At 39.8% G+C, this 25,128-nt stretch overlaps 1 protein-coding gene across 3 annotated transcripts in view; it reads left to right on the top strand.

Annotated features, from left to right (window-relative positions):
• Window positions 1-25,128, top strand: part of UTRN (utrophin) — a gene marked incomplete at its 3' end in the record, with an annotated part of 317,155 nt that overhangs the window by 108,362 nt on the left and 183,665 nt on the right. For all 3 annotated transcript variants that reach the window (XM_081905086.1, XM_081905087.1, XM_081905088.1), the window contains exons 36-50: window positions 614-742; window positions 912-1,082; window positions 2,427-2,582; window positions 2,995-3,132; window positions 4,246-4,398; window positions 8,501-8,686; window positions 9,170-9,342; window positions 13,620-13,770; window positions 15,000-15,175; window positions 16,118-16,253; window positions 17,687-17,836; window positions 20,147-20,231; window positions 21,018-21,232; window positions 22,937-23,054; window positions 23,801-24,006. In XM_081905086.1, coding sequence (XP_081761212.1) covers window positions 614-742; window positions 912-1,082; window positions 2,427-2,582; window positions 2,995-3,132; window positions 4,246-4,398; window positions 8,501-8,686; window positions 9,170-9,342; window positions 13,620-13,770; window positions 15,000-15,175; window positions 16,118-16,253; window positions 17,687-17,836; window positions 20,147-20,231; window positions 21,018-21,232; window positions 22,937-23,054; window positions 23,801-24,006 — 2,343 coding nt within the window. The remainder of the gene's footprint in view (window positions 1-613; window positions 743-911; window positions 1,083-2,426; window positions 2,583-2,994; window positions 3,133-4,245; window positions 4,399-8,500; window positions 8,687-9,169; window positions 9,343-13,619; window positions 13,771-14,999; window positions 15,176-16,117; window positions 16,254-17,686; window positions 17,837-20,146; window positions 20,232-21,017; window positions 21,233-22,936; window positions 23,055-23,800; window positions 24,007-25,128) is intronic.

Raw genomic sequence — 25,128 nt, 5'->3', positions numbered from 1 at the left:
TTGCAATCTGAAAACCTTTGCTATAAAGTGTTACTATCAGAATAAACCAATTCTATAAAAAATCAAGAACTTTTGGAAATCCAATTTCACAACCATGTATTCTTTTATCAGTGAAATAATCATTCATGTAAAATTGACAGAAAGCGATCTATAATGAGCAGCGTTGTCTGAATATGTTAAGGATTTGTTATGTGTTTGAGCATACTGGTTTACTCCTTGGCTATTAAACCCTGTTATGATGTGGGGATATGAATGCTGCATATTTTCTATGCTCTTTAGGGAAGCGTGTTCTTAGGGAGAGGTGAAGTGGGCCTGGGCAGGCTTTATCCTGTAGCAAAAATATGGATGCAGGAGATAGAAAATAGTGCAAAAGGGGATAGGACGTGGACTTAATACCTTCTAAATTTTAGTCTAATTTTCTTTTTGAATTGAGTATGCAAATTTATTGTAAACTGTCCAGAGCTCTTGGCATGGAGTGGGCCAGAAATCTAAATAAATGTAGTGATGACTATCTATTGCTAAGTGTTTCCTGTTAATATGCAGCATTTTTTCATTTTATTGATCATTCTCTAGGTATTTCTTTCATTGATTTATCCTTGTCTTTGCTGTCCAGAATCACCAAAGTCAACTGGAGATTTTTGATGAGAAGGTCGCCCACATAAGCACTTGGCTGTACCAAGCTGAAGCCCTGTTGGATGAGATTGAGAAAAAGCCAGCCAGCAAGAAAGAAGAGACAGTGAAGGTGGCAAACCTAATCTCTTACTGACATGGCTTATACAGTAATAGTATATTTTGGTTCCAAATAAAACTCCGCCAAATCTCTTGGTTGATAACTCTCTTGCTACACTCCCCCCCGTTTTATCCTGCTGTGTACTGAACACTAAGCTTGTGCTGTTTTCCCCTCTCCTCAGCGTCTAACATCAGAATTGGATGATGTTAGTCTCAGAGTAGATAATGTACGTGACCAAGCTATTATCCTGATGAATGGCCGTGGTGTGTCATGCCGTGAGCTGGTAGAGCCCAAGCTGGCTGAACTGAACAGGAACTTTGAGAAGGTATCGCAGCACATCAGAAGTGCTAAGGTGAGGATGGAAGATTTTGTGCAAAACAAGGATGTTGCTGCATGATCCCAAAGCATTGATTTCTTCCCATTTTGAAGTCCATATGTTAAGGGGAATGTAAGTTGCGCAGTTAATGTGCATATCAACTGGCCAGTGTGTACATTCACTGGGTCTCGTGGAGAATGTGCACACAACCCTTCCATGAAAAGGAAATTGTGCACATTTCCTAGTCAGTATACATAAGCCCCAAAAGGCCACAGAGAATGTGCATATTTCAGAGAAAGAAGCAGCTGATGTGCAAACAACAGGTCATTGTGGACATTTACCAGGCCTCATGGGGACTGTGCACATAATCCTTCCATGAAGATGGAATTATGCACATTTACTGGTCAGTAGACATAATCCCTAACAGCCCTTGGATAATGTGTCCATATTGACTGGATTTTGCACACTTACATTCCCCTTAAGATCCTTGATCGGTTCTTAATGCTTTAGTGGAATGAATGCTACTTAGTTATTTTTAGAGCTCAGCTAGGTGCAAACTCCTATTTTGATAAGAAGTGTATGTGGTAGGGAAGCTGCTTCTTAGTATTTTATTGATGAGCTGGTTGGTTATGATTAATTTTTTTTGGCTGGGGAGAAAAGTTTTGATGATAACTTAGAGATAACTTACTGTACATTGACAAACAAATATCTGCTTGCCTTTGACAAGATATATTGTTTAAGTAATATTTATTGGGTGTGTTTTTTTAAAAAAGCACACACGCATTTAATTTACAGAATACTACCAGTCTAGTGGAAAGGGTACATAACACTAAGCTTGAGATCCAACATAACATTAGCACAAGATGACTGAGAACTTGTTCTTGAACAAGCAGTATCACACAAGCTTAACTGTCACCAAGTATCATAATAATAGTGGTTGTGCTAAGGATTTCGCAACATCTTTTACAGAATACAACTGTTGCAGTGCACTAAGAATGAGGCTCCCACTTGCAGAATGGCTGTTCCTTGAACAGGCTGTTACAACTGGATATCACCCGTTGACTTTTGATATGCCTCCAACTCTCCAAAAGCATATAAGCTAGGTCTTGAGTATCCCAGTTACTCATGACTAGGCATTTCCTTAGCCTGGGTCTCTGGGAATGGGAATCATCTTATCACTCTCAGCCTTATTCTGCATTCTTAGGTGCAGCTTAGTATTTTTAATTTTTCAACTGAGCCAGTGAAACTGGATAATCTGTAGCCAAAGTTCTCCTACACCGCAAAATCTGATTCTGAATGTGATGTTCATTTGCAACTTTACTGATGCAGTTATTTAGGCATTAATCAATGTGTGTTTTTTGTCTTCCCATTTGCCATCAGATGCTTTTCAGTCAGGAGGCTCATAAAGTGTTTGTCAAGCAAGGGACCCATGGAATTGCAGTGGATTCTGCAGACATTGATAAATTCGAAAGTGAGTTACAGGACATGCTGAAGGTTGTAGAGAAACACATGGAATCAAATGAAAATGATGAAAAGGTGTGTGAGATTAGAATGAAACAGATTATTGCACTTGCCTTTATTAAACATATTTTCAGCTATTCTACACATTTTTATGCATGTTTCTCTTCACAGATACTGGGTTGTGTTCAGTGTAGCACTTACGCGAGCGGAATGAATTCTGCTGCAGAAAGGGACTTTACATCCTTTCCTCCCCCTCTGCACCCCCTAAATCTTTCCTGGGGATTCCCCCAACCTTCTAGAGCAGATTTTGGGAAAGTGTAGGGTGGATGTGGTTGGGAGAAGGAAGAGTCCCATTACGCAAGTGGAAGTTGTTTTGTTCATGCATATTTTTTGTTGTTGAATACTGCCTGTTATATTCATCTTGGGAGGAGGGGAAATATTTTCCCTTAAAGCATCATTTAGTGTTTTTGTGCTGTTATCATTTTAGTTGGATGAAGAGAGGGCTCAAATTGAGGATGTTCTACAAAAAGGTGAAAAGCTACTGCAAGAGCCAATGGAAGAGAGCAGGCATGAGAGAATTCGTTTGCAGCTTCTGCTTCTGCAGACCAGGCAAAGCAGCGCTAAGGTGAAGCTATTGTGTTCTCCCTCTCTCCACCCACCCATCCAATAGGATAGACATCTGCAGTATAGTTTCCTCTCTCCCAAGCAACATGTGCCTGCCTGCATCAGAAAACTCTGTAACTCTCATGCACACACCCATGCCCAACTTCTGATTTTTCATTTCATTGACACAGATGTCTTTTCAGGCCAGGTACACATGGCTTTCCACTTCTGATATATTTGAATCTTTTTCTCTCATCACTCTGAAACTAGGATGGGTAAATGGATGAATTGGTCATTAAATATTTTAGTTCTGCCCAAAACCCAGTACTCTCTGCACACAGTTATTCTTCTGTATGAATTTGATCTTCTGAGTCAGCTCTTCACCCACTTTCAATGGAAGAAAGAAAATATGCTTATAGGTGCATGTGCTATTGAAACTGGGTGAGGGATCGGGGCCAATTAGATCTGCAATTGCCTCCATATTAAAAAAAAAATGTCAATATTGGGTAAAATTGTTCAGCTCTTTTATTCTTGTCTGCGACTGATGAAAGGCAGAGCCCTGTTTCTAATTCCCTGTCATCTTCCCCAATGGAACCAGAGAGTTCCATATTAGGCCCATTGAAACTGAGTAAGTGTTAGCCCCCGCCCCCAGCCACAACTTAATTTACACCAGCATGGTGATAAGGGAAATGGGGGTGGGACAAAAGAGGGGTTGCATTTTTAAAAAAAATTCTGGATTACTGATGTACCATTCAGCATTTGAGAAGCCTCTTCTTCAACCTGGCAAGATCCTGTTTTGCCTCAGATGCCTTCAAGGAACCCCACCTCCAGCTGAGGATCGGGGAAGCATTTAAATTTGGTTCCCTGGGAAATAGGCAAATTGATCCTTGGTAGAATTATTTTTCAAATAAGGCAATCTGTGTTAAGACAGAAATTGGTATTGTGGCAGCATGCAATATCAACCCGGCTCCCTGGCAGATGTTGTTTGGGGTCGTAATTGTCAACAAATACTTTTGCCATTTCAGCTTGCACTTCTTTTGTAGATTCTAAACATCTGTGATTGAACATACACAACTGCTTTTCTTCTGCTTCTGTCAACCATTTGCTTTATATTCCCTTTATTCTTTGCTAATAGGAACTTAGGTCATTACAAAGGAGACAGGTGGCAGAGCTCTCCCCTTCATTCTCCCAATATAAGACAGAACAAGACAGTCATTTGCACTGGCTCAATGAAACAGATGGAAGCCTTTCTGGAACAGAAAAAGCAGAAGAGGAGGGGAGGTTGCAGGTAGATCTTATTTATTGTGAAAAAAATATTTTAAAAACTTTCCCCTTAAGTTACACTAACAGACCATCTAGCCAATATACTTTCACTACCTGTAACTGTAACTACAGGTTGGGGTTTGTTTGTTTTTTAATTGTCAATAATGTCATCATATTATTGACAAAATAAAATTGTCAATAAATTCTAAAATGGACCACTGCACAAAATTTACCCTTTGGTAAAGGATGCTGATAGAGGATCTGTCCATCTAGCTGGAGTTTAATGTTTTAGACCCCACTAAGGAAGAGGACACATTCCTATAATTGGGCTACAAGAACTTGCCATCTCTTTTTGAAATGTTACATTGGCCACTAACACATTCAGTTGTGAGTGGATCCAGCAATGTTATGACTGAGTTTTGAGGCTAGATCTGTACAGGGTAGCGAAAGATTAGATTCGAAAGCATATTTACTTACATTCAGGTTGCTGCATTTCAGATAAAGTATTTATCAATAGCATGTGAAATCTTGAAAGAAGTGGATCTTCTTTATTTACTATATTTTCAATCTTGTTTTTCAGATAATTGTCTGCTAATGTGTCTCATATTAAAGAGAGAGAGGGGGGGGGAGAGAGAGAGAGAATGAGAGAAAGACCCTGTCATTTGGTTTATAAACTACGGTAAAAAGGCAGGGGAAAAGGGAAAAGGTGAAGGAGGGAGATTAGTTATTCAAAGCCAGAACCAAGTGGTGAGCTGTGAGAGGCCATTTATATCCAGTTCAGGCAAGCTTGTTCTTCATCTGCTTGAATAGCAATTGATGACTTTGGTCCCTTTGGCCAATGGATGAGGCCAGAGTGTTCTTTCTTCTTACTTTAGCAGTCCCAGGGGCTAAACACAGCTAAAGCTGAGTATTTTTTCAGGCAGGATGGGGAGAAGTGAGCTCTTTGTAGCTGCTTCTTATTTGGCTGATGGTAAGGGCCAGTTGATCTCCCTGTTGCCTCAATGTTTCTTTCGGGAAGTAGTGACCCTAGGTTTCCTGGCTGTTGGCAAAAGCTGGAATGTGCTACTCTTCAATTCTCTGGCCTCAGGACAACTGTGATATCTATGAATGGGAATCTGTGATTATTTTTCTCTCTGTTCATTAGCCATCTCTTTTTAAGGCTTTTCTTGGGCCTTTCAACTTTTCCTTGTGTTCAGATTTTGCTCACAGGTGAGCATGACCAAAGGAGAAGGGTCATATCCTGCTATGTTTCTGGGCAGTTTCTTGAGTCTTGGCAAGCCCTGGGTCAAGTGAATCCCTGATCCGATTTTGATTTGACCCCTTATGATTTTATTTTGGATGTGTTTAAATTGGATGTATTAAAATCTGCTGTTTAGTCAAATATTTGTGAGAATTTTATTGAGTGCAGTACTGTGATACTCACTTCAGAAAGCTTGTCTGTTTCAATTATTCATACATACAAAGCTTTTCATTTTCCATTTCTAATGCATCCACTTTTCTCAAATATTTAGTCTGTCATAAGAATTGTTGTTATATTTTATATAATAGTGAGGAGTCGTCTGAAGCAGTAAGTAATTTTTTGGACAAGCTTGTGCATTAGGCAATCTGTCAAATACTTTTGCATTTCTGGTTATGGGACTTTATAATTAAATGAATCAATCTCTTTATGACTCTCCTATAACTTTAAAGCCCAGAGCCAATTATTGAGGAGAACATAGAATGTGAAAGACTCAAATTCAAGCTTATGCAGCATAGAATAATGATGCCTAAAGTCCTCCCAATTTAGTGCCCTGTTTTGTCAGCAGCTACCTCCATTTCTTCCCATGAAGCTAACAGCAGCTTTAAAGTCAGGGAATTTAGGTTGGGATGATAGTGTGAGGAGAATGGGTGACAATTATTTTCTTACAAAAAGGGCTGAAATTGGTGAATTAATATGAGAGTGAAGGCGGCCAGCAACAGGTTTGGATCAGTTTTACCCCACAGAAAATGTATTTAGGAAAAGTACCAGTCGTTGCTTTGTAGCAGCAAATCATCTCCCTTCTGCACACTGGACTTCACATAGGAAACCTCCTGTTAAGAATTGATGTCAGCATGCAAATATCAGACAGGGTGGGAGCCTGATTGTCACCCTCATTCTCCTTTGTACAGGTAGTGCTCAAGTAATGAATAGAAATCAGAAAGATGGATTTGCATGTGTAGAGCTGTACCAAGTATTGATCATTGGTTTGCGGTTTATATTTTAAAAATATTTTATATGAATTGCCCCAGTCTATTTTTCTGGCTCAAATGCCCTTTGTTTGTATACGATCTGGAAAATCATAGTTGCTGTCTTCTCTGAATTGAACCTTGAACATAAGGCTGCTGAGGTTTGAGGTTTACATTAATTTTTGGCATACTGTAGGTGACAAAACAGCAATTGATCAATAGTACTGCAACTTGTTTAACATTTCTCTGTTGGAGACCTTGTTGATGACCTTCACTCTGCACTGGACTCTGATGAAGATGCAATTCTGTATATGGTGATTCAGAAAAGGAATAAACCATATTTTTGTGCCTGGTTTTGATTGGCTTCATCTTTTAGTGATTAGCCAGTTGGGGATACTGTATTATCTAGCTCATTGCATCTGGTATAAGGTTGGCTTGGTAACCATTCATACACCAAACTGAGCTCCTTGGAGGAAGGGCAGAATACAACTTTGATGAACAGAAGCAGATAATTGCTGTTCCCTTTTGAATGAACTGCCTTTGGGGATCAGACCAAGGTCTGTCTCGTCCTGTGTTATGCTTCCAGCAGCAGTTAACCAGATGTCTCTGGAAGCAAGGCATGAAGGTGACCATTTATTGTTGTTTATCACCACCAGCTTATGGTGCTTCAGTTCAACTATTATGCTATTGAGAACCCTAATCTCTATGAATTTGTCTAATTGATTCTTTTAAACTAGGGTTGGGGAACTCATGGTTTTCCAGAAGTTGATGGGGCTCAGGCACAGCACTTCAAAGTACGTTTATTTCCCACATTCCTCCTGATGCTTTCTGCTTTAAAGAAGGAGAAAGAAGCTCCCCAAACAATGATATGCTCTGTATGGAATAAAGCTACAAGACTGATTACCATATTTTTTGCTCTATAAGACTCACTTTTTCCCTCCTAAAAAGTAAGGGGAAATGTGTGTGCATCTTACGGAGTGAATGCAGGCTGAACAGCTATCCCAGAAGCCAGAACAGCAAGAGGGATCACTGCTTTTGATTCAGAATTTTTTTTTCTTGTTTTCCTCCTCCAAAAACTAGGTGCGTCTTATGGTCTGGTGCATCTTATAGAGCGAAAAATACGGTATATGTTTTAACCTTGTTGTATAGCTCCTTTCCCATTTTGAGGAAGCTCTTGCTATCTGTAGGAAAACATGCTTTTTAGTGTTCTCTTTTGACTTAGCTTACTGTGTCTATAGACATAAAATGTCAGAAGTCATCATGGGCATGCATTAGCCTCCATGCCAACTGAGAATTATAAAAATGAATGTCCGCATTTCAAGAACCTGGGAAAAGACTTTCTGTTAATTTAGGGTGGGCTATCTCCACCCTTTCCTCATAACTGGAGCTGATAAATTGACTTGCTTGACTGGAGTATATTTGTATTGGTATATAGGGTGATTCATTTTAAAGAAAGTAAATTAAGTTATTGGTGTACCTGCAATGGGCAAAGTAGATATACTTCCTTCTAATTATAACAAGGAGTCACATGGCAGGGATTTTAGTTTTGGGGATAGGATTTCAATTTTAAAAACTTGATTTTATCTGGTATATTTTAATAGAAAGATAGGACATAAAGCAAATACAGTGGACCTTCAGATTACGTTACCTTTGGGTAACGTAACTTTTGGGTTGCGAACGTGGCAAACCCTGAAGTGTATACTTCCGGGTTTCACCATGCGTACATGCGCAGAAGCGCTCTGCACGCTTTACACATGTGTAGAAGTGGCGCCTCTAGATGCGGACTTTTTGGGTTACGTATGGACCCCCGGAACGAATTAAATTCGTATCTGGAGGGTCCACTGTACAAATAAATGAAATTTGTTTTTATCTTATACTGATGTTATTTTAAAAGAGCTAAGCTTAAGTTTATTTTTCTTTAGGCAGTCTTGCAGAAGATTCAAGGTCCCCTCTCATCAACAACGAGGGCATCTCCATTCCCTGCAGAATATCTGGTTGAAATTAACAAGATTTTGCTGGCTATAGCTGATGCTGAACTCTTGCTGAATGCTCCGGAACTTCATTCTGGTGTCTATGAAGATTTTTCTACTCAGGAAGATTCATTAAAGGTACTAGAAACTGAAACAAAATATTAGAATAGAAAATTGAGTATTTAAAATGGTGATTATTTTCCCCAAACATTCTAACTTGTATAAGCATAAGGAAATTCAATGTATTTCTAAATGTTACAAAATTGCCCCGTGATTCATAGGCGCCAATTTTTCTAGCATGGTTGCGCAATCCTAGTAAATTATCACTTTTTAAGAATGAGAATGATAAGTAAATTATCACTTTTTAAGAATGAAAGTAAGTACATGTTCAAACAAAATAAACAGAAAGCTTTGTGTTTGGGCTCTTAAGTTGATGTTATAGAAGAACTCATTGGATAGCATTGTGGTTTAAAAAATAATTAGGGAAAGAAACCTATACTAACAGTGTTAAAATTACGTTGTTCATGCTTTTTGCAATCCAATCAAAGGGTTCAATTTGTCAAGTTGGCAGTCATCCTTGTAGAGCACTTCAACAGGATTTTTGTCTTTCTATGCTTACAGAACATAAAAGACATGTTGGACAAACTTGGGGATCAGATTGCAGTCATTCATGAAAAACATCCAGATGTTATATTGGAAGCATCTGGATCTGAGGCTATTCAAATAGCAGATTCTCTAATCCAACTGAATGCAGAATGGGACAGAATTAACAGGATGTACAATGATCGTAAATGGTAAGTAAAAGGACTACATTTACTTTGTGCTGAAAAACAAACAGTTGTGCACGCAGAAAAGCTGATTTCTGTGATGAAGAAGTGAATCTGTAGGGGAAATTTAAGATACACCCTGGTGGGGATTTTCTGCTTTGGGCAGAACAATTTTGTTGGGCCTGCCAAGCTTGGGTGATTTTTAAAATTATTATTATGAATAGCTATCATGAAGTTGCTTAGCAATGTCTGTTTCATGAGTATTCAGGGGCTCCAGGGGTGTTCTTAAGGTCAGGGATCCAAGGTGGTCCAGTATTAAAACTAAAAATTGAAATCCAAAAGGAATTCTTACCAAAAAGACTGATCTCCTACTGGCATCATGGGCTCACTGGGTTGGATTGGGCTCTGGCTCCGCCCTGGTCACAAGGCAGGAGAAAAATCTCTTTGGGAAAGTGGCAGCTCCCAATCAGTTTTTGCTCCTGCCTGTTCTTCAGGAAGCCCTGCCATAGAAATTTTGGTTGCAGTTGGGACCCACCCTAATTGGGTAAGCTTTGTGATCCCATGATCCCCATGGGAGAGATAGTATGATTGGTACTCATCTGAAGTGTGGATTGCTGATGGCATCATGGGGGTCACTGGAACCAAGCCCTAATATTGACTGCAAATATTGGTTCTGCTATTACCCACATGCTTTTAAGTTTGCAGTTCGTTCCTATTATTAGGGGAAACTGGGCACCTTTCTTTTCCTTTACTGTTTGTGACGCCATTGACGGTTTGAGCTTGGTGAGACCGCAAAACTGTTTGGGAGCTGCCCACTTCCCAAAGAGTTTTTTCTTCCGCCTCATGACCAGGATGGAGCCCAGAGCCCAACCCAATTCAGTGACCCCATTATGTCATTAGAGATGTACAGTTTAGGTGAGTACCAATAGTACTTTCTCATGAATCACAGAAGAAGCTCACTATTCAAGGCTCAACCTCTTCACTCTCAACCTCAACTCTGACTCCTTTTCTCTCTATACATTAGTGTTTAGCTCAGCTTTACTGTTTCCTTCATAGCAAAGCTCTGTTCCCAGGACACAGAAAGCAAGATGGCAATGCTAGGGCTGCACATCTTCCTCCTTATTTTTGGTCTGATTATCTGTGGGGTGGGCAGAGTCCTCCCTATTCTTAAGGATAGTTGTGGCCCTCTCTAACAAGAATTTCCTGGGTCCCTATAAGTTATAGAATGAAAGATGCCCCAACTTACAGCCTAATTGCTGGATGGTATAGAAAAAGAAGAATCCCACCAAAGGCAAACAGTACAAGATATATGTTATTCTGCCTTTAACCATCAATTGAAATTAATGTTCATTTCCCATCAGCCTGTGCCTGGCTGGGTTACCAAGGTCCTAAAGTCTCTTAAGGAGCTTCCATATGTAGGATTCTGGGATGCTGGGCTTCGATTCTATTATGTAGAGGGTGGACCTAGCAGACGACACAGAGATTTCTCCAAGTAGTTCTTTATAAGTAAGCTGGAACTGAACTGCACTGAGCACAGCTCAACCGGCCTGCTTTTACAGGCAGCCGGCTGTCAACATTGTAACTACAACAGCCCAGGATTTCCCGCCTAAATTAACTTAAGTTGGACCTGAGTGAAAACTCTATGCACAATACCCCCTGGTGGCCAGGGTGAGAACTTCAATACATAACTACTATATGGGCTGATCCACCACCATTTCCAAACAAGTAGCAATTTGAAGTTCCGGGCAATATTCCTCTGCATATTTGAATCTTCACAATCCTTTTGGAAACTTCAGTAATCTGTAAGTTAACAGTTAAGCAGCCAAACCACTCTTCCTATTTAAAAAGATAAATTAAACCTTCGCAGTTAATTGGTGCAGTACAACAGATTGACTTTCTAGCTGATTCATTGAAGGGTAAGACATTCCTTGAATCTCATAAATATTGCATCTTATTTTGAGGCTAAGGCTTGTAACATTACAAGTAGTGTTTACAAGTACTGTTGACAGGTTTTATTTTATGTACCGTATTTTTCGCTCTATAGGATGCACCGGACCATAGAATGCACCGGACCATAGGAGGGGGAGAACAGGAAATTTTTTTTTCTTGTTCTCCCCCTCAAAAACAAGGTGCTTTCAAGAGCAGGTCGGGGAGCAGCGCAAAGGCTGCGTGCAGCCTTGCCGCTGCCCCCCGAGTTTGTGGGGCATGGCCGTGGGGGGAAGTGCTGCTTTCCCCCACCGCCAACCTCAAAGATCCCTGAAGCCTCTGGAGCGCAGCTGCACTCCAAAGGCTTGAGGCTTCGGGGACATCCTTTGTAGTCTCTGCAGGGCAGCGGGGTGGAGGCACCCTGCGCAGCGCCCCGTCTTGCTGTTTTGGCTTCGGGGACAGCCTTTCAAGCCTCCGCAGCCATCCCAAAGCTAGAACAGCTTCGGGCTGCAGGCAGCTGTCTGCAAGCCTGCGGAGCCTGGCACACGCTCCCTGGGCTTTGGGCTGCAGGCAGCTGTCCGCAAGCCTGCGGACAGCTTCCTGAAGCCTGCATTTGCTCCATAGGATGCACACACATTTCCCCTTCATTTTTGGAGGGGAAAAAGTGCGTCCTATAGAGTGAAAAATACGGTAATTCACTGACAGTACAATTTAAGGTCCTGAAGACTGTTGATCAACACTCCCTATGTATTATAGGGAGTTGCTTTTACCCATAAAGTTAAAATCAGTCATTATAAAGAAATGAGTTTTATTATAATGATTCATACTGACTTTTGTATCAGTCATGCTTAAATTTTAAATGGATGGGATATTGGACTCCATTATGATCAAATATACTTAGTTGTCAAAGTACCTTATTATACTCTTTGAATTTGTTACGATTTCCGGTGCTAGAAGTCTTTGAAAGTTTCTTTGGATATCTTCTGCTAGAACGCAAAAATTAGCTGGTCTTCTGTTTGCTGCGTGACTCACTCCTGATCCAGACCTCTTAGGGCTCAATCTTCACACAGACAGAAAACTGATTATCACACTTAGTACTAATTTGTTCCTTGCTCATGTACTAAATTGGGTTGTTTGAGGTGCATTTATATCCAGCATGTATGGGGTATTAGGGGAGGGCAATACCTTTGGTGGGGGCCATGTCATGCTCCTTCTAACCAGTTGTTGCCACATTATTTTCTGTGTGGGTAACCTAGTTTCTTCCCAGTCCTCTTCATACATTTCCCTCACTAGCTGGATTAGCATATGGGGGAAGGAATGGAGCTATGCGGAGTAGCCTTTCTCCCTGGTTTCTGTGCATACAACAGTACATGAAATGGCTTCCAAATGATCTAGAACCCTTCATGTGCATGGAAACCTGAAAACCTTTGTGTGCAGAAGACCCTGCGCTTCAGACTTGGAGGTGTTTGGGTGGGGTTAGTCAATGCAGCCCGGCCCCCTTTCATGCATCTTTTCTGAATATGTCTTTTGCTGGTTCTGCAAATTTCGCTGCAGAACTGGTAATGTACAGCAGTTGCTTAGCCAATGGTCAGTTACAAAGAACTCCAATTGTTTGACATCTCAACCCTTTTTATAAATAGATTGGTGTTGCTTTTAAAGGAGCTGCCTGTATGTTCATGCATTTATTTACATATAGAGCAACTTACTGTCATTTCTGAAAACAGCACAATCCATTTGTAATACATTGCAAACTGCTCTTGGGGGCATGGTGGGGTGCCAGCACCTACTCTGCTGCAAAATCTGTAGAACTGATTTTCATGGTGCTCAGTCCTGGAGAAAAACTAGTTCATATGAGCTCACTGCCACACAGCTATAGTATTTGGCTCATTTCCTACTTTTTCTTGATATGCTGTTAACAGCAGTGGGTTTTTGATGGATCTGTGGACAAATTTGATTTTGGAATAAGGGAGATACGAGCTTTGTGCAATTTGTTCTGTTGCATCTCAGAACATAGGCTTTGACTATGTCCAACTCCCTTCTGAAGGGCAAAAATAGCAGTGGGTGGATTGAATCATAACGTTGCTGTGTATAAACCAATCATAATTAATCATTTTTTTTGCATACCAACTGGTGAGTGACACCTAATCAATCTTTATTTTTCATGCAGTTAAATTTTATTTATCACGTGTTGCTCTTTTTGCTAAATGGCAGTGCTTCTGTTGTCCCCCACCCACTCAATATTGCTCTTTACAAAAGCAACACCCATTCTGCAAGGATATTTCCATTTTGTGGGATTTTTTGTTGCACGAAACACTCTTGCTTTTGAAATATATGCACAGGCAATTAACAGTTTCCCATCCCCCTTCTGTTTCTTTTAGTTGCTTTGATAAGTCTGTGGAAGAGTGGAGACAGTTCCATTGTGATCTCAGTGATCTCTCCCAGTGGTTAGCAGAAGCAGAAGGGTTGCTGGCTGAGGCCCAAACTCAAGATGGCGGCCTGGATTTAGAAATGGCAAAGATACACCAGCAGGTATCTGATCATGGTTTGTTAAGGTGGTTTGTTAAGAACTTGCTAACATTTTGATTTGGGTCTGGAAACTAATTGTCAGCCAGTGTGAATGCTTCAAAGTGACATGCACAAACATGGGCCCAAAGCTGTTAATAAGTGGATTTCTGCATTCTGTACTAGCTGAAATTTCCAAACAATCTTCAGGCAGCCACATCTAACCCAGCCCATAAACCACCAACACATGAGTGACAGTTGCCAGGTCTCCATTTCCAGTAGCAGGCATAGGGGTTGTACTAGCCAAAGCTGATGGAAGACATGCTGAACCACAAATGGATGGGAACCTAATGAAAACCCTTGACTCTCAAATTATTAGTGAAGGCGCTTTATACATATGCATATACTGAATTTTACTGAAAATATGCATTTTACTGAAAGTCTTATTCCCCAATCCCTTGGTAAATAAATAAATGTTAAATAACAGCACTTTACTTAAAAAAAGCACAACTTAATTTTTAAAACAACATAACTTAAGGCATGGTCCTTCATGATCTTACGTAGACAGAAGTAGTTACACTTACATTTGGCACATTTTCATTTGCTATAACTTCATATAATTTAATTTAGCTTTGATAGACCACTGTGTATTGTTTTATTATTTTTAGAGTGTATCTGATTTTTATAAAAAAAAATTGTATAGAACAGAGATATCTCTTTTGACAGTTAATGCTTTTTTCTGGTTGTTAGTGATATGTGAAAGTTTGAGCCTGACTTTCCCTGACTTCACTCAATTTCCATGGGTTTCCTACCATATCTGCTGATCATGGGAACACTGTCCTTAATTAGCCTAGCTGAAATCTTAGTAAGGCTACAGAGAACAGGCAGCATATCTATTCTGAGACAAACTAATGCAGTGTTTTCCCTTCATCCCTACCCCACAAACCAAAATCTGTAGGCAGTATTTCCCTTTTTATCTCAAAGGCATACATGCATACCATATGAGGAATGCTTAGCCTTCATACTGATTTGATTTCAACAGCATGTTCTTGTACTGTTTGCCTTTGGTAGATTGATATTCATGAATATATTAGCTTAATCTTAATAACAAGTGCCTAATCATTCACTTAAACAACAGTGCTTTTTTATTTTATTTTTTAAACGAGCAATGTGTGCCCAGTCATTGTTTCAGGCTACACGTCAATGTCATATTGGGTAAGCAACAAAATTCAGCTTGGTTTTTATATTTGTGACAGGAACTTGAAGAGGGAGTCAGCAGCCATCAGACCAGCTTTTCGACATTGAACAGAACAGGAGAAGGAATTGTACAGAAGCTCTCTACTACAGATGGAAGCTTCCTGAAGGAGAAACTAGCAGGGTTAAATAATCGCTGGAAAGCCATCACTGCTGAAGTTATGGAAAGACAACAGAGGTAAATGGTTCAGTCAGGTTTTTGGATATCTTAGGAGAAGCATTGGGAACAAGTTTCTCTAGAAGCTCCAAATGACATTGCGTATTTCCTATTTGGTTGAAACGTCCATGCCCTGAATCTGAAAGGTCCCTCAAAGCTACTTTGAAACAATTAGTGATAATGATGCTGTTTTTAATGTGCATACTCGTTCCATTTCCCCTTGCTCTGTTTTAGGAAATTGCTCTTTCATTTCTTTTAATATACTCTTTGGGTATGTGAGTGCTACATTCATGTTTTGGAATTGCATTTTAACTATTGATGATATTTTCACATTGCCTTTGGTCCTTCTTAGCATACAGGTGGTTAGCAAGGCATTATAACCCTCCCCCCAGATTTCCTGCAAATAGGAAACAAGTGCATTCAAGATGCAGCTAGATTAGTCTGTGTGAAGTTGAATTATTAGTTGTGTTGCCATTTTGAAATGTACATTTAAGTTAATATCTATACCCCGCCTCAATCAAAATAAACAAAACGCTAGTTTACCACAAAGGCATAATGTACCAATGTCATAGTCATTCCCACCACCAGTCTAGCTTTATGAAGAGCATACATAATTTTAAAAATACTTGCTTGGTATGATTGAAGACAGGGTGCAAATTCTTTCAATTTCTGCACGGAATATGAAATATTGCTGGGAATTGTTTAAAATTAAATACATCTTTTTAGGCCTAAGGCAACCCAGGGAACACTTTAAGCATTTCTTTACTTGAAGTCACATTCCTGGAGAGAATGTGGAAATGTCACATGAAGAACTTTGTACACTTGAATTGATTTTTAAAATTCAACTTTGTAGTTTTCTATATTAGTAAGCTGTGGATGGAGTGTGTTTTCTTATTGCTTTTACCTTTCTGTATTTATATTGATGTTCTTGTTTTATATTCCACTTTGGGGTTTGCACCTTAGACTGAAAGGAGAGAATCAACCATTACTAGACTTCACAAGAAACCTAGATGAATTTAGTTGCTGGCTGGAAAACATAGAAAATGCACAGGAAGAGAAGCCTACAATCAGCCGTGAAGAAAATTTGAAGGAATTAATGGCAAGTTAGATAAAAATGATTGCATACTTTATTATACTTTATTAGAATTTATTCCTCCTTATTCCTACTTGTGCTACTGAAGAACTAATTAATTTGAAAGGTAGGCGGATTCTTTAGTTCGCAAATAATTGTTGTGCATTAGGTTGAGATGAGTAATTTGATACTAAGAGAGCCAGTGCTACTGCTGCCTAAATGGACCCAGTCGGAGTGTATGGAATACATCACACACAACCCAAGTGCAGCGTTGGGTCTGTTTGTTTCCTGTGGCAGGACACACTGAGCAGAACTGCACTCCTGGGACATCTCAACTGGTGGAAAGGAAGAGGTGATTTTTTGCAAAATCCTCCTGTCTCTTGCAGTTCCCTGAAAATCTGCTCTGCAGAATTGGTGAATCCTCTGGAACAGTGTGGGAAGGAGGAATAAGTGAGAAACATTTCCTTCTCCTTGTGCCAGAGGAGCCTCTGGGGAATCAAATTCCCTTTTATGAACAGAATCCTTGCATGAAATTATTGCTAAAAGTACAAAGAGCTGCAATCTAGCACATTGATTTGGGGCTTCAAGAGCACAAAACTAAGCGCTGGACCAACAATCTCAATCCAGCAGACTGGGTGTGCAACGAATTTCCACTGCTGCCTATGAAAGGAAAGTGACCGTGTTAGTTTTAATTTAAACGTCAATACTAAAACTTTTCATTAATATTCCCAAAGTCAGTAAATAACTTGTATCTAGAACCTGTCAATCAGCAGGGCACACAGAGGCCTATGTTATTGTGCATTACACAAGTCCTCCACAAATTAACCTAGTTTTTAAATTGTTTCTATTTATTTACTTACATTTATATCCTGGTGTTTTTCTATCATCAACCCAAGGCAGCATACATGTGGTTCCCAGGAATTTACGCATTCAGGAACTCTCCAGACCTAGCAAAGTGGTGGCCTCATGTCTTCCGATTGTAACCTGGAAATAGGGTAGCAAGTCAAGTAAAATCCTATGATCTTCTTAAACCTTGCAGAATATGAAAAATGTTTATTTTTTTTCTCTAATTTTGCATAATTTGTTGTTCTTTAAAGTATTTTGAATAATTTATTCTGCTTTTGCTTCTCATACAGAGGTGCCTGAAGTCCAACTCTTAGCAACTCCTATTGCTTCTCTTCTGGCACTAGGCATTGTCCATATCTTTTTTTAAAAAAAACTAGTCAATGCCTACCTCCTGTGACTTTTTTGTCTAAGGACTCAGCTATACAGCTGCAAATACAACATTCTGAATGTGTTGTAAAGTGCAATATACAACTGTGACATTAGGTGGAAACCATGAGCTATAGCAAATTCAATGCATTTTTCAACACAATTTTTTTTTTTTAAAAAAAGCATTTTCACAACGATTTTAACAGGTCTGTAGATTCCACCAAAAGTGCTTTCTTTAATCACTTTAGGGCTTGATCGAGGAGATGGACATGCAAGGAGAAAAACTTAAGTGGCTAAACAAGAATGAACCTGAGCTGATTTCAAATAAAAGCATTGGGGCTCGAGAGAGAGAGAATATTTCTGATAGACTGAGGACCCTGAATATAAAGTGGAAGAAGGTATGGATTGCAATATGGATTCCTTAAAATCAGCAAGTATAAAATGTGTGTTTTTTTAATTGTGTTCCTGCCACTTACATATGAATAATCTTGTCAGAGGAGGCATGATTGGACAAGTTAGTGTTAAGAAGTGTTTTGTGTCGCAGGCAGCCTTCACATGTTATGGTAAACCACAGTTACTCACCTTGAATGCATGGGTTTCTCCTGCTTCACTCCTCCTTTGGCGTGAGTGTGAGCAACCAGCCATGATTCCTGCTTAGCGTTCTATCCGAACTGGAGATTGTGGTTTATTTTCTCAGAGAAAATTACAGCTGGTAAGCCAAGAACAAACCTTGGCTTAAATTCCTTGGTTTGTTTAACACTAAACTAGGGATTGTGGTTTGCTGCTCCCACTCATGCTAGGGGACAAGTGAAGAAGGGTCCACCTGTACATTCAAAATAAACCATTAACTGTGGTTTCCAGTGAGATGTGAACATAGCCATATTGTTAAACCTATGCATGGAAATGCTTTTCTTTCTTAATATTCCACATCAGGAGTAACCAGTGTGGTGCACTCCACATGTTGGACTATAGTTCCAGTGATCCCTGACAAGTGGCTATGTTGGCTGGGGTTTATGGCAACTGCAGAGCAACAACATCTGGAATGTAACCACAATTAACTAGCCTGGTCTAGATCAATAGCTTTCTTTTGTTTGAGGCAGCATGCATTGTATCAGAAGCAGAATTCCTAAATGTGACCCTGGAATACTTTTCACAAGTGGGAAGTAAACATCCTTCATGCTTTATGAATTTTAATTTAATTTATTATACTTGTGTAGTAAGCTCAAAGCAACTTACAGAGGGCTCCATGTTTTCTTCCCAGAAGGAATCACCCGCTGAGCTTGTAGAAAAGTAGGGGAACTAGCATGGCATAGAAAAAAGTTCCAGCCTAGTCCTCACTTTATATCCATTTCTATTATTTTGCTTCTTCGATTCTTTTAATTGGATCAACAACCAAACATGAAATCCGTTGTCTGCATTCTGAAGAGGTGGGCTCCCAGCAGGAATGTACTAAGTGGCAGCTTAAAATGATCAGAATTGTGGCTGGGGTGGGTGTGTTTCCTAAAAGTATACATTTCAAGTACCAAAGGCCAGGTTAAAGGGGTGTATCTTCAGCATTCAGTGGAAACTATATAGTGAAGATACCAGTAGCAGCTCTAGCAGCTCTGTGGGGAGAGAGTTCCACAACTGCTACAGAGAATGTCCTCTCCTGGAACACATGCATCCCTGAGCTTCTGGGGGTGGCGTAACTGAACGTAACACCCAAGGGAGTCTTCCAGGGATGGATGTGGTATTTCATATATTGGTGGCCTAAGCCATCAGTTCAAACACTAGCATGACCTTGAATTGGGTCCAGACATGAACTGACAACAAATGCATCTGCTTTAAATAAAACAGGGTTGTATGAATGAATGAATGTAATGCCATCCAATATTTTGCTGCTGTATTAGGACCAGTTGGAGTTTCTAAGACACTGTCAAGCCCCACACAGAGCACATTGCAATAATGCAGTCTGGAGGTTACCAAGGCATGGGGTAGAGTGGCCAAGTCAGCTGAGTCCAAAAGGGACCTTAGCTAGCACCTGAGCCTCCAGTCACAGTGTTAGATCCAGGAAAACCCCAAAGCTCATTCCAGGGAAGTACAATCCAGTCCAGCACAGACTGTCCCCGCCTCCCAGTTATGATAACTGAGGACACCTAACACTTCCGCTTGGATTCACAATCATTCCTCCTTATGGTATAACTCACTTGTATTAACGTATATTGTTAATATCGTACTTCCCCAAATAGTAGCTGCTTTTGGTACTATATTTCAGTCTTTGAATGACTATTGCAACTCTTTCCTCCTCCCCTAGTTCTTAGTTGCACTGAACAACACAATGTTTGTTGTCATAGCATTTGGCACATGTAGCTGTGTGTGTGTGTGTGTGTGTGTGTGTGTGAGAGAGAGAGAGAGAGAGAGAGAGGGGCAGACAGATAGACAGACAGACAAACAGGCTCTATACCGAGCTCTTCATTTTGCACCTTTGCCACCCATTCTTAGTAAAGAATCCCAAATGTGCAACTTACATTCAAATGCACCCCAGACCCTTTTTAGGGGCTAAATGCAAACCCCTTCATCGCTAAACTCTTGGTCTTGGGGGGTTAATGGATTTTGTGCTCAGCTGTCTATAGCAGTATCGCTTTATCTGTATAATGCTAAAAATGTTAATCCTCAGTTCTTGACATGAAAAGGTTTTTGTAATGTGACGTTTTTCTCTGCCATATTAGGTGTTCAGAGAAGCACCCAACAGAGCAAGAGAACTGGAGGCCCATGTTCATCAGCTTCATCTGGTGCCACAGACAATGCCACCTGGTGAGCTCTGAAAAGAGAACGTGCTTCTTTTATAGGACAGTTTTCAGTATCCTTTGTCATCTCATTTTTTGATCTTTAAGGTCATGAACATTTTAGATTCTGTTTCTGTTGAAGGGCATGGCACTGAGTCACTAAGACCATGCGTCCAAATGTATTGAAAGGAAATTGGCTTCTAATACATTTTATGAACAAAAGAAAGTACATTTGCAGACTTCAAAATTAACAGAAATTAATCCCTTTCACCATTTGAAGTTCTGTACTGACATATTCTTCCATCAGTATGATTCAGAGGATCAACAATGAATTCTTGCTTCTGACTCAGTAGCATTTTTTTCACTGGCAATAAATGTTTGAATTTGTTTCTTCCTGGAACTTAATCAGATGTTAAACTAGGATCAGCTGCAGGTTGTGACTTTTCCTGTGGGTGACAGCTTAACGATGTGTAGATTTTGACCACACATTATTTGAATGTTCCTAAACTGCCTGGGTATTGGGATTGGCAGTGAATTTCTCACACCTCATCAGATCTGTCAGTGATGAGTATGTCATCAACATTTTCACATCATTCTGGACCAGGAAGGCAGTAATCCAGATGATGTTTGGAACTGAAGTCTAACCCTTTAAGGTTTTTAACTTGTTTAGATGGGGATGGAGAAAAAATACAGAGCATAATCTTAAAATGGCAAGAATTGGTATTTTGTTGCTTGTTTTTCCAACTGTAAATAAATTCAAGTACCATACTAAGTTCAATTTTAAATACCAAGTGAATTGTGTTGTCCTGTTTAGGTTACCCTGTTCTCCAAAAGATGGTGCTAGTGTCCTCTGCCTCTGAAAATGTTGCTCAAACTCAGCAGGCTTTGGAAATTTCTGCACCTGCTGATCTGGATAAAACTACAACAGAACTGGCTGACTGGTTGACACTGATTGACCAGATGCTCAAGTCCAACATAGTTACTGTGGGAAATGCTGAAGAAATCAATCGGACAATTGCACGCATGAAAGTATGTGGTGCCATGAAGTGTTGTGTTGAAATCCTGAAGATATTTTGAGTCCCTGCTTTATTTTTTAGTGGAAAAAGATAGAATTTGGTTTAGATGTGGATGATTTCTCTGCTTGTCTTGAAAGGCTTTCAGCCTTTGTGAGTATTACGAATGAATATTCACAAAGACTTGAACACTTTGCATATGTTTGATGGAACATGCATAAAGTGCTTGCCTTTGCTCCTTACTCTACTCAACCCTGCTTGAAACTTATATTGGAGCAGAAGAAATTGGGGCCCCCTTCCCACTGAGGATCCTCAGCAGCAATGAATGGTTTGTGTCCAGTTCCAACTGAACCTTCTCCATCGCAAGCTGTTGAAGACTGGCTACCCCAAAGCACTGCTGCCTCCACTTTTCTTCTGCCCCAAGCAGGTTGCTGGGAAAACTTGAAGCAGGCGAAGGTGGCAAATGTGCACAGTCTTGCTCAATGAACAATGCTGTGTTTGCCCTCGTCTTGCTGTTTGATTAATGGTGCTCCCATTTAGGAGCGCTTCTTCTTTAACACATTGCTTCTGAATTTGTTCTGTGTTTGATGGTTAAGTCCTATTAGTATAATACCTTTCTGTAACCTGATGCCCTACTATTTTGAAGTCAACACTGATAAGTGATTCCTGGGTGTTCATTTATATGTGTGTTGTGTTCTGTTGTGTCTAGCACATGACATACAATGCAGATTACCAGAACACGTTCACCTTCCACAAAACATGATCATTATCTACAAATAGGTATAGTGCATTCAACTAGAAATAATGAAATTCAATTAATGTAGGTTAATTGCCTTGCTCAATAATTGTTAAACATTGGGATCCAGCCTTAGGCAGCCTGTGATTGTTTAAAGAGAGATGTGAATATCTACACCGACATTTAAAATTGCACTGGCTGAAGTTAAAAGGGAAGTGATTACACATATTTATGTTGACATTTTCCTTGCTTGTGATATTAGCAACATAGCGAAGTGAAAGCAAGCAGTAACTAACAGCTTTAGGGTACTTGTGTGTGTGTTTTAAACATAACCTTCATAGCAGTGGTCAAATTAATTGTCAAACACTTTGCTGCAATAATACATGTAATGCAATTTCATGGGATTGATCTCTGAGGTCCTTTCAGCTGCCTGTCTTTGGACACACAAACTTATTATGACTATAATGGCTCATTGTAGAGATTTCAGTTACTTGATGTGAAGAAAAGGCTGGTTAAAATGGTACTCATGCAGGTAAAAATGGAATTTTCTTGCGAAAGTAGTACTGAATATATAGTGTGTGAAGTCCTAAGGACCAAAATAAAATATTGCAAATGTCCACACCCTGCCCCACACCCTCGGAGCGGATAAATATAGGTAAGATGTTCTGATAGCCTGAGGATATGGCACAGAATGCATGAAAGTCTGCAAAGTTAAGCCCAGCCCAACAATATGATTTTTACCAGGTTTATTTTCTCATCCACTCATGTCTCATCTCTGTATAGATACCGCAAAAAATGTTGAGCCTTTATTTTAATATGTTGATCATATTGGTTAGTACAGAAGTAGTGAGAACATTGTAATATGTTGATTAAGAAGTTACTAACTTGATAACCTTCTGTAATATAAATGTGAATATTGTTGACATGGTTTATTCTTTATTTAAATCTCAGAAAGTAACACATTTTAATCCTGTCTCTTAACAGATAACAAAAGAAGACTTAGAACATCGACATCCCCGGCTGGATTTTGTTTTTACCTTGGCCCAGAATCTGAAAAACAAAACATCAAGTTCTGATGTTAGGACAGCGATCACAGAGAAATGTATGTTCCTAGTGGACAGAAGTGTGAGGAGATGGATACAAATGCGCAATAGTTACGCTAGAGCAGGCATCCCCAAACTCGGCCCTCCAGATATTTTGGGACTGCAACTCCCATCATCCCTAGCTAACAGGACCTGTGGTCAGGGATGATGGGAATTGTAGTCTGAAAAAACATCTGGAGGGCCGAGTTTGGGGGTGCCTGCGCTAGGGTAAAGGTGACCAATTTTTATTGATAGTAACTACTGAAGGGATGCAGGAGTCAGAGCTTGCAATGGCCTGGGTGGAGACTGACATAATCTGGCAAGTCATGGTTGGAGCCAGGATGGAATATGGAGGAGACCTGAAATTTTACCACATATCAGAGTCCAGCATAAAGAAAAGCAAGCTATATGTGGGAGTGGTGGGAGCTTCATTGCTTCTTTATACATTTGAACTAATATTGGCCTGGAGGAGGAGGGACATTTAGTGGTAATTATGAATATGCATTTATGCTTGTAGCATAAATGTGTGTGCTTGAGAGAGAGTGTGTGTCTAGCAAAGGGAATCCATGTGTAGAAATGAACCTGTCCTCCTGTGAAGATGAATGGGTTAGTTTGTGAGAGCTGTGCGTAACAGCTTCCCAAGGGCTCAGGGTTGGCTTCAGTGATTTTTGGATGGTTACTCTGAGTAACAGAAAGATTGAGGATAATGTAATAGCCACAAAATGCTTTCTTGTTTGGTTACATGTTCCTCTTTTGTCTTTTTCAGTGGAGAAAGTTAAGAACCAATGGGATAGTACACAACATGGGGTAGAAGTACGTCAGCAGCAGTTAAAACGCATGCTTTCTGACAGCATGAAGTGGGATGACCAGAAGCAAGAAATGGAGAAGCTAATTGGACAATATGAGATCCACCTGCATGCCCTTCTGCAGTCTCCTAAAGAGAAGCTCACCAAGCAGATTGCTGAAAACAAAGTAAGTTAAAATGTGCTTTCTAATTTGATTCTCTGAATGGTTTATGAATCCATCTTGCACTTGTCTTATTCACATGCCCAGAAAAATATATTTGATAATTGACAATTTACATTTTGTAGATGAAAAATTGCTTTCTTTAAATTCAAAATACTTGTTGAAAGTTAGTTGTTTCTGCAGCTACCTTTTGAAAGAAGTTGCCTTTGAGAATGACTTATTATCATTTATTAAATTTGTATCTTCTCCTTTCTCCTGAAGGACCTTGTAAAGGCTGATAAACCTATTCTAAAGATTGGAAGCCTACGTTTTAAAGTAGAGCTTCAAAATGCACATAGAACTTGAATGCTCCCCAGCATATAGGAAGCTGCATTATTCTGAGTTAGACCATTGGGCCATACAGCTCAGTACTATCAATACTGACTAGCAAAACATTTGCTTTGCATAGGAACACACACACACATTTTACTCATCCCTTCTCCCTGATTTAGTCATACTTATGCTGAGGATCACTTGATCATTCTGGCTGGGATCCACCAGTCCCCTTGCCTTCCATCTTTAATCCACTGGAGTGTAAAATTAGTTTGTCCGCTTGTAAAACCTTGCTGAATAGATCTTTTCAAATCTAAGCAACATCCACATTCAAAAATGTTTTGTAAAGTGTCAATTAAAAAACACATAAGATCCATGCTGGATCTTTCTGAAGGTCCATCTAGTCCTCCATGCGGTTCTCATAGATTCCTATGGGACAAGCAGGCCAGGAGCCCAACAGCATTTGACCCACTTGTGATTCCCAGCAACTCGCATTCAGAGTCTTACTGCTTTTGACAATCAAGATTAGCAGCTACTTATAGCATCAGCTAAGAAACAGATGAAAAACCTGCTCATTTTTAATGGTACAACATAATCTTCATCACTAATTCCGGGTTTATGTCTGTTTCATGCTTCTGTGTATATCCATAATTGTTATTACGGATAATGGAACTTTAAACTTGCAAATAAATACACCACAAATAAATGTCAGCAATGTTACAAGGAACATGAAGGGCTAAAAATAAGTATTTATGGATATATTTCATTTGTTCTATTATAGATGACCATGCATAATGTTTCACCTGCATTGTATAT

The sequence above is a fragment of the Podarcis melisellensis genome (genome assembly GCF_964234715.1).
Source record: "Podarcis melisellensis genome assembly, chromosome: 3".
Taxonomy (NCBI): domain Eukaryota; kingdom Metazoa; phylum Chordata; class Lepidosauria; order Squamata; family Lacertidae; genus Podarcis; species Podarcis melisellensis.
This window is presented reverse-complemented; position numbering and strand designations above follow the sequence as displayed.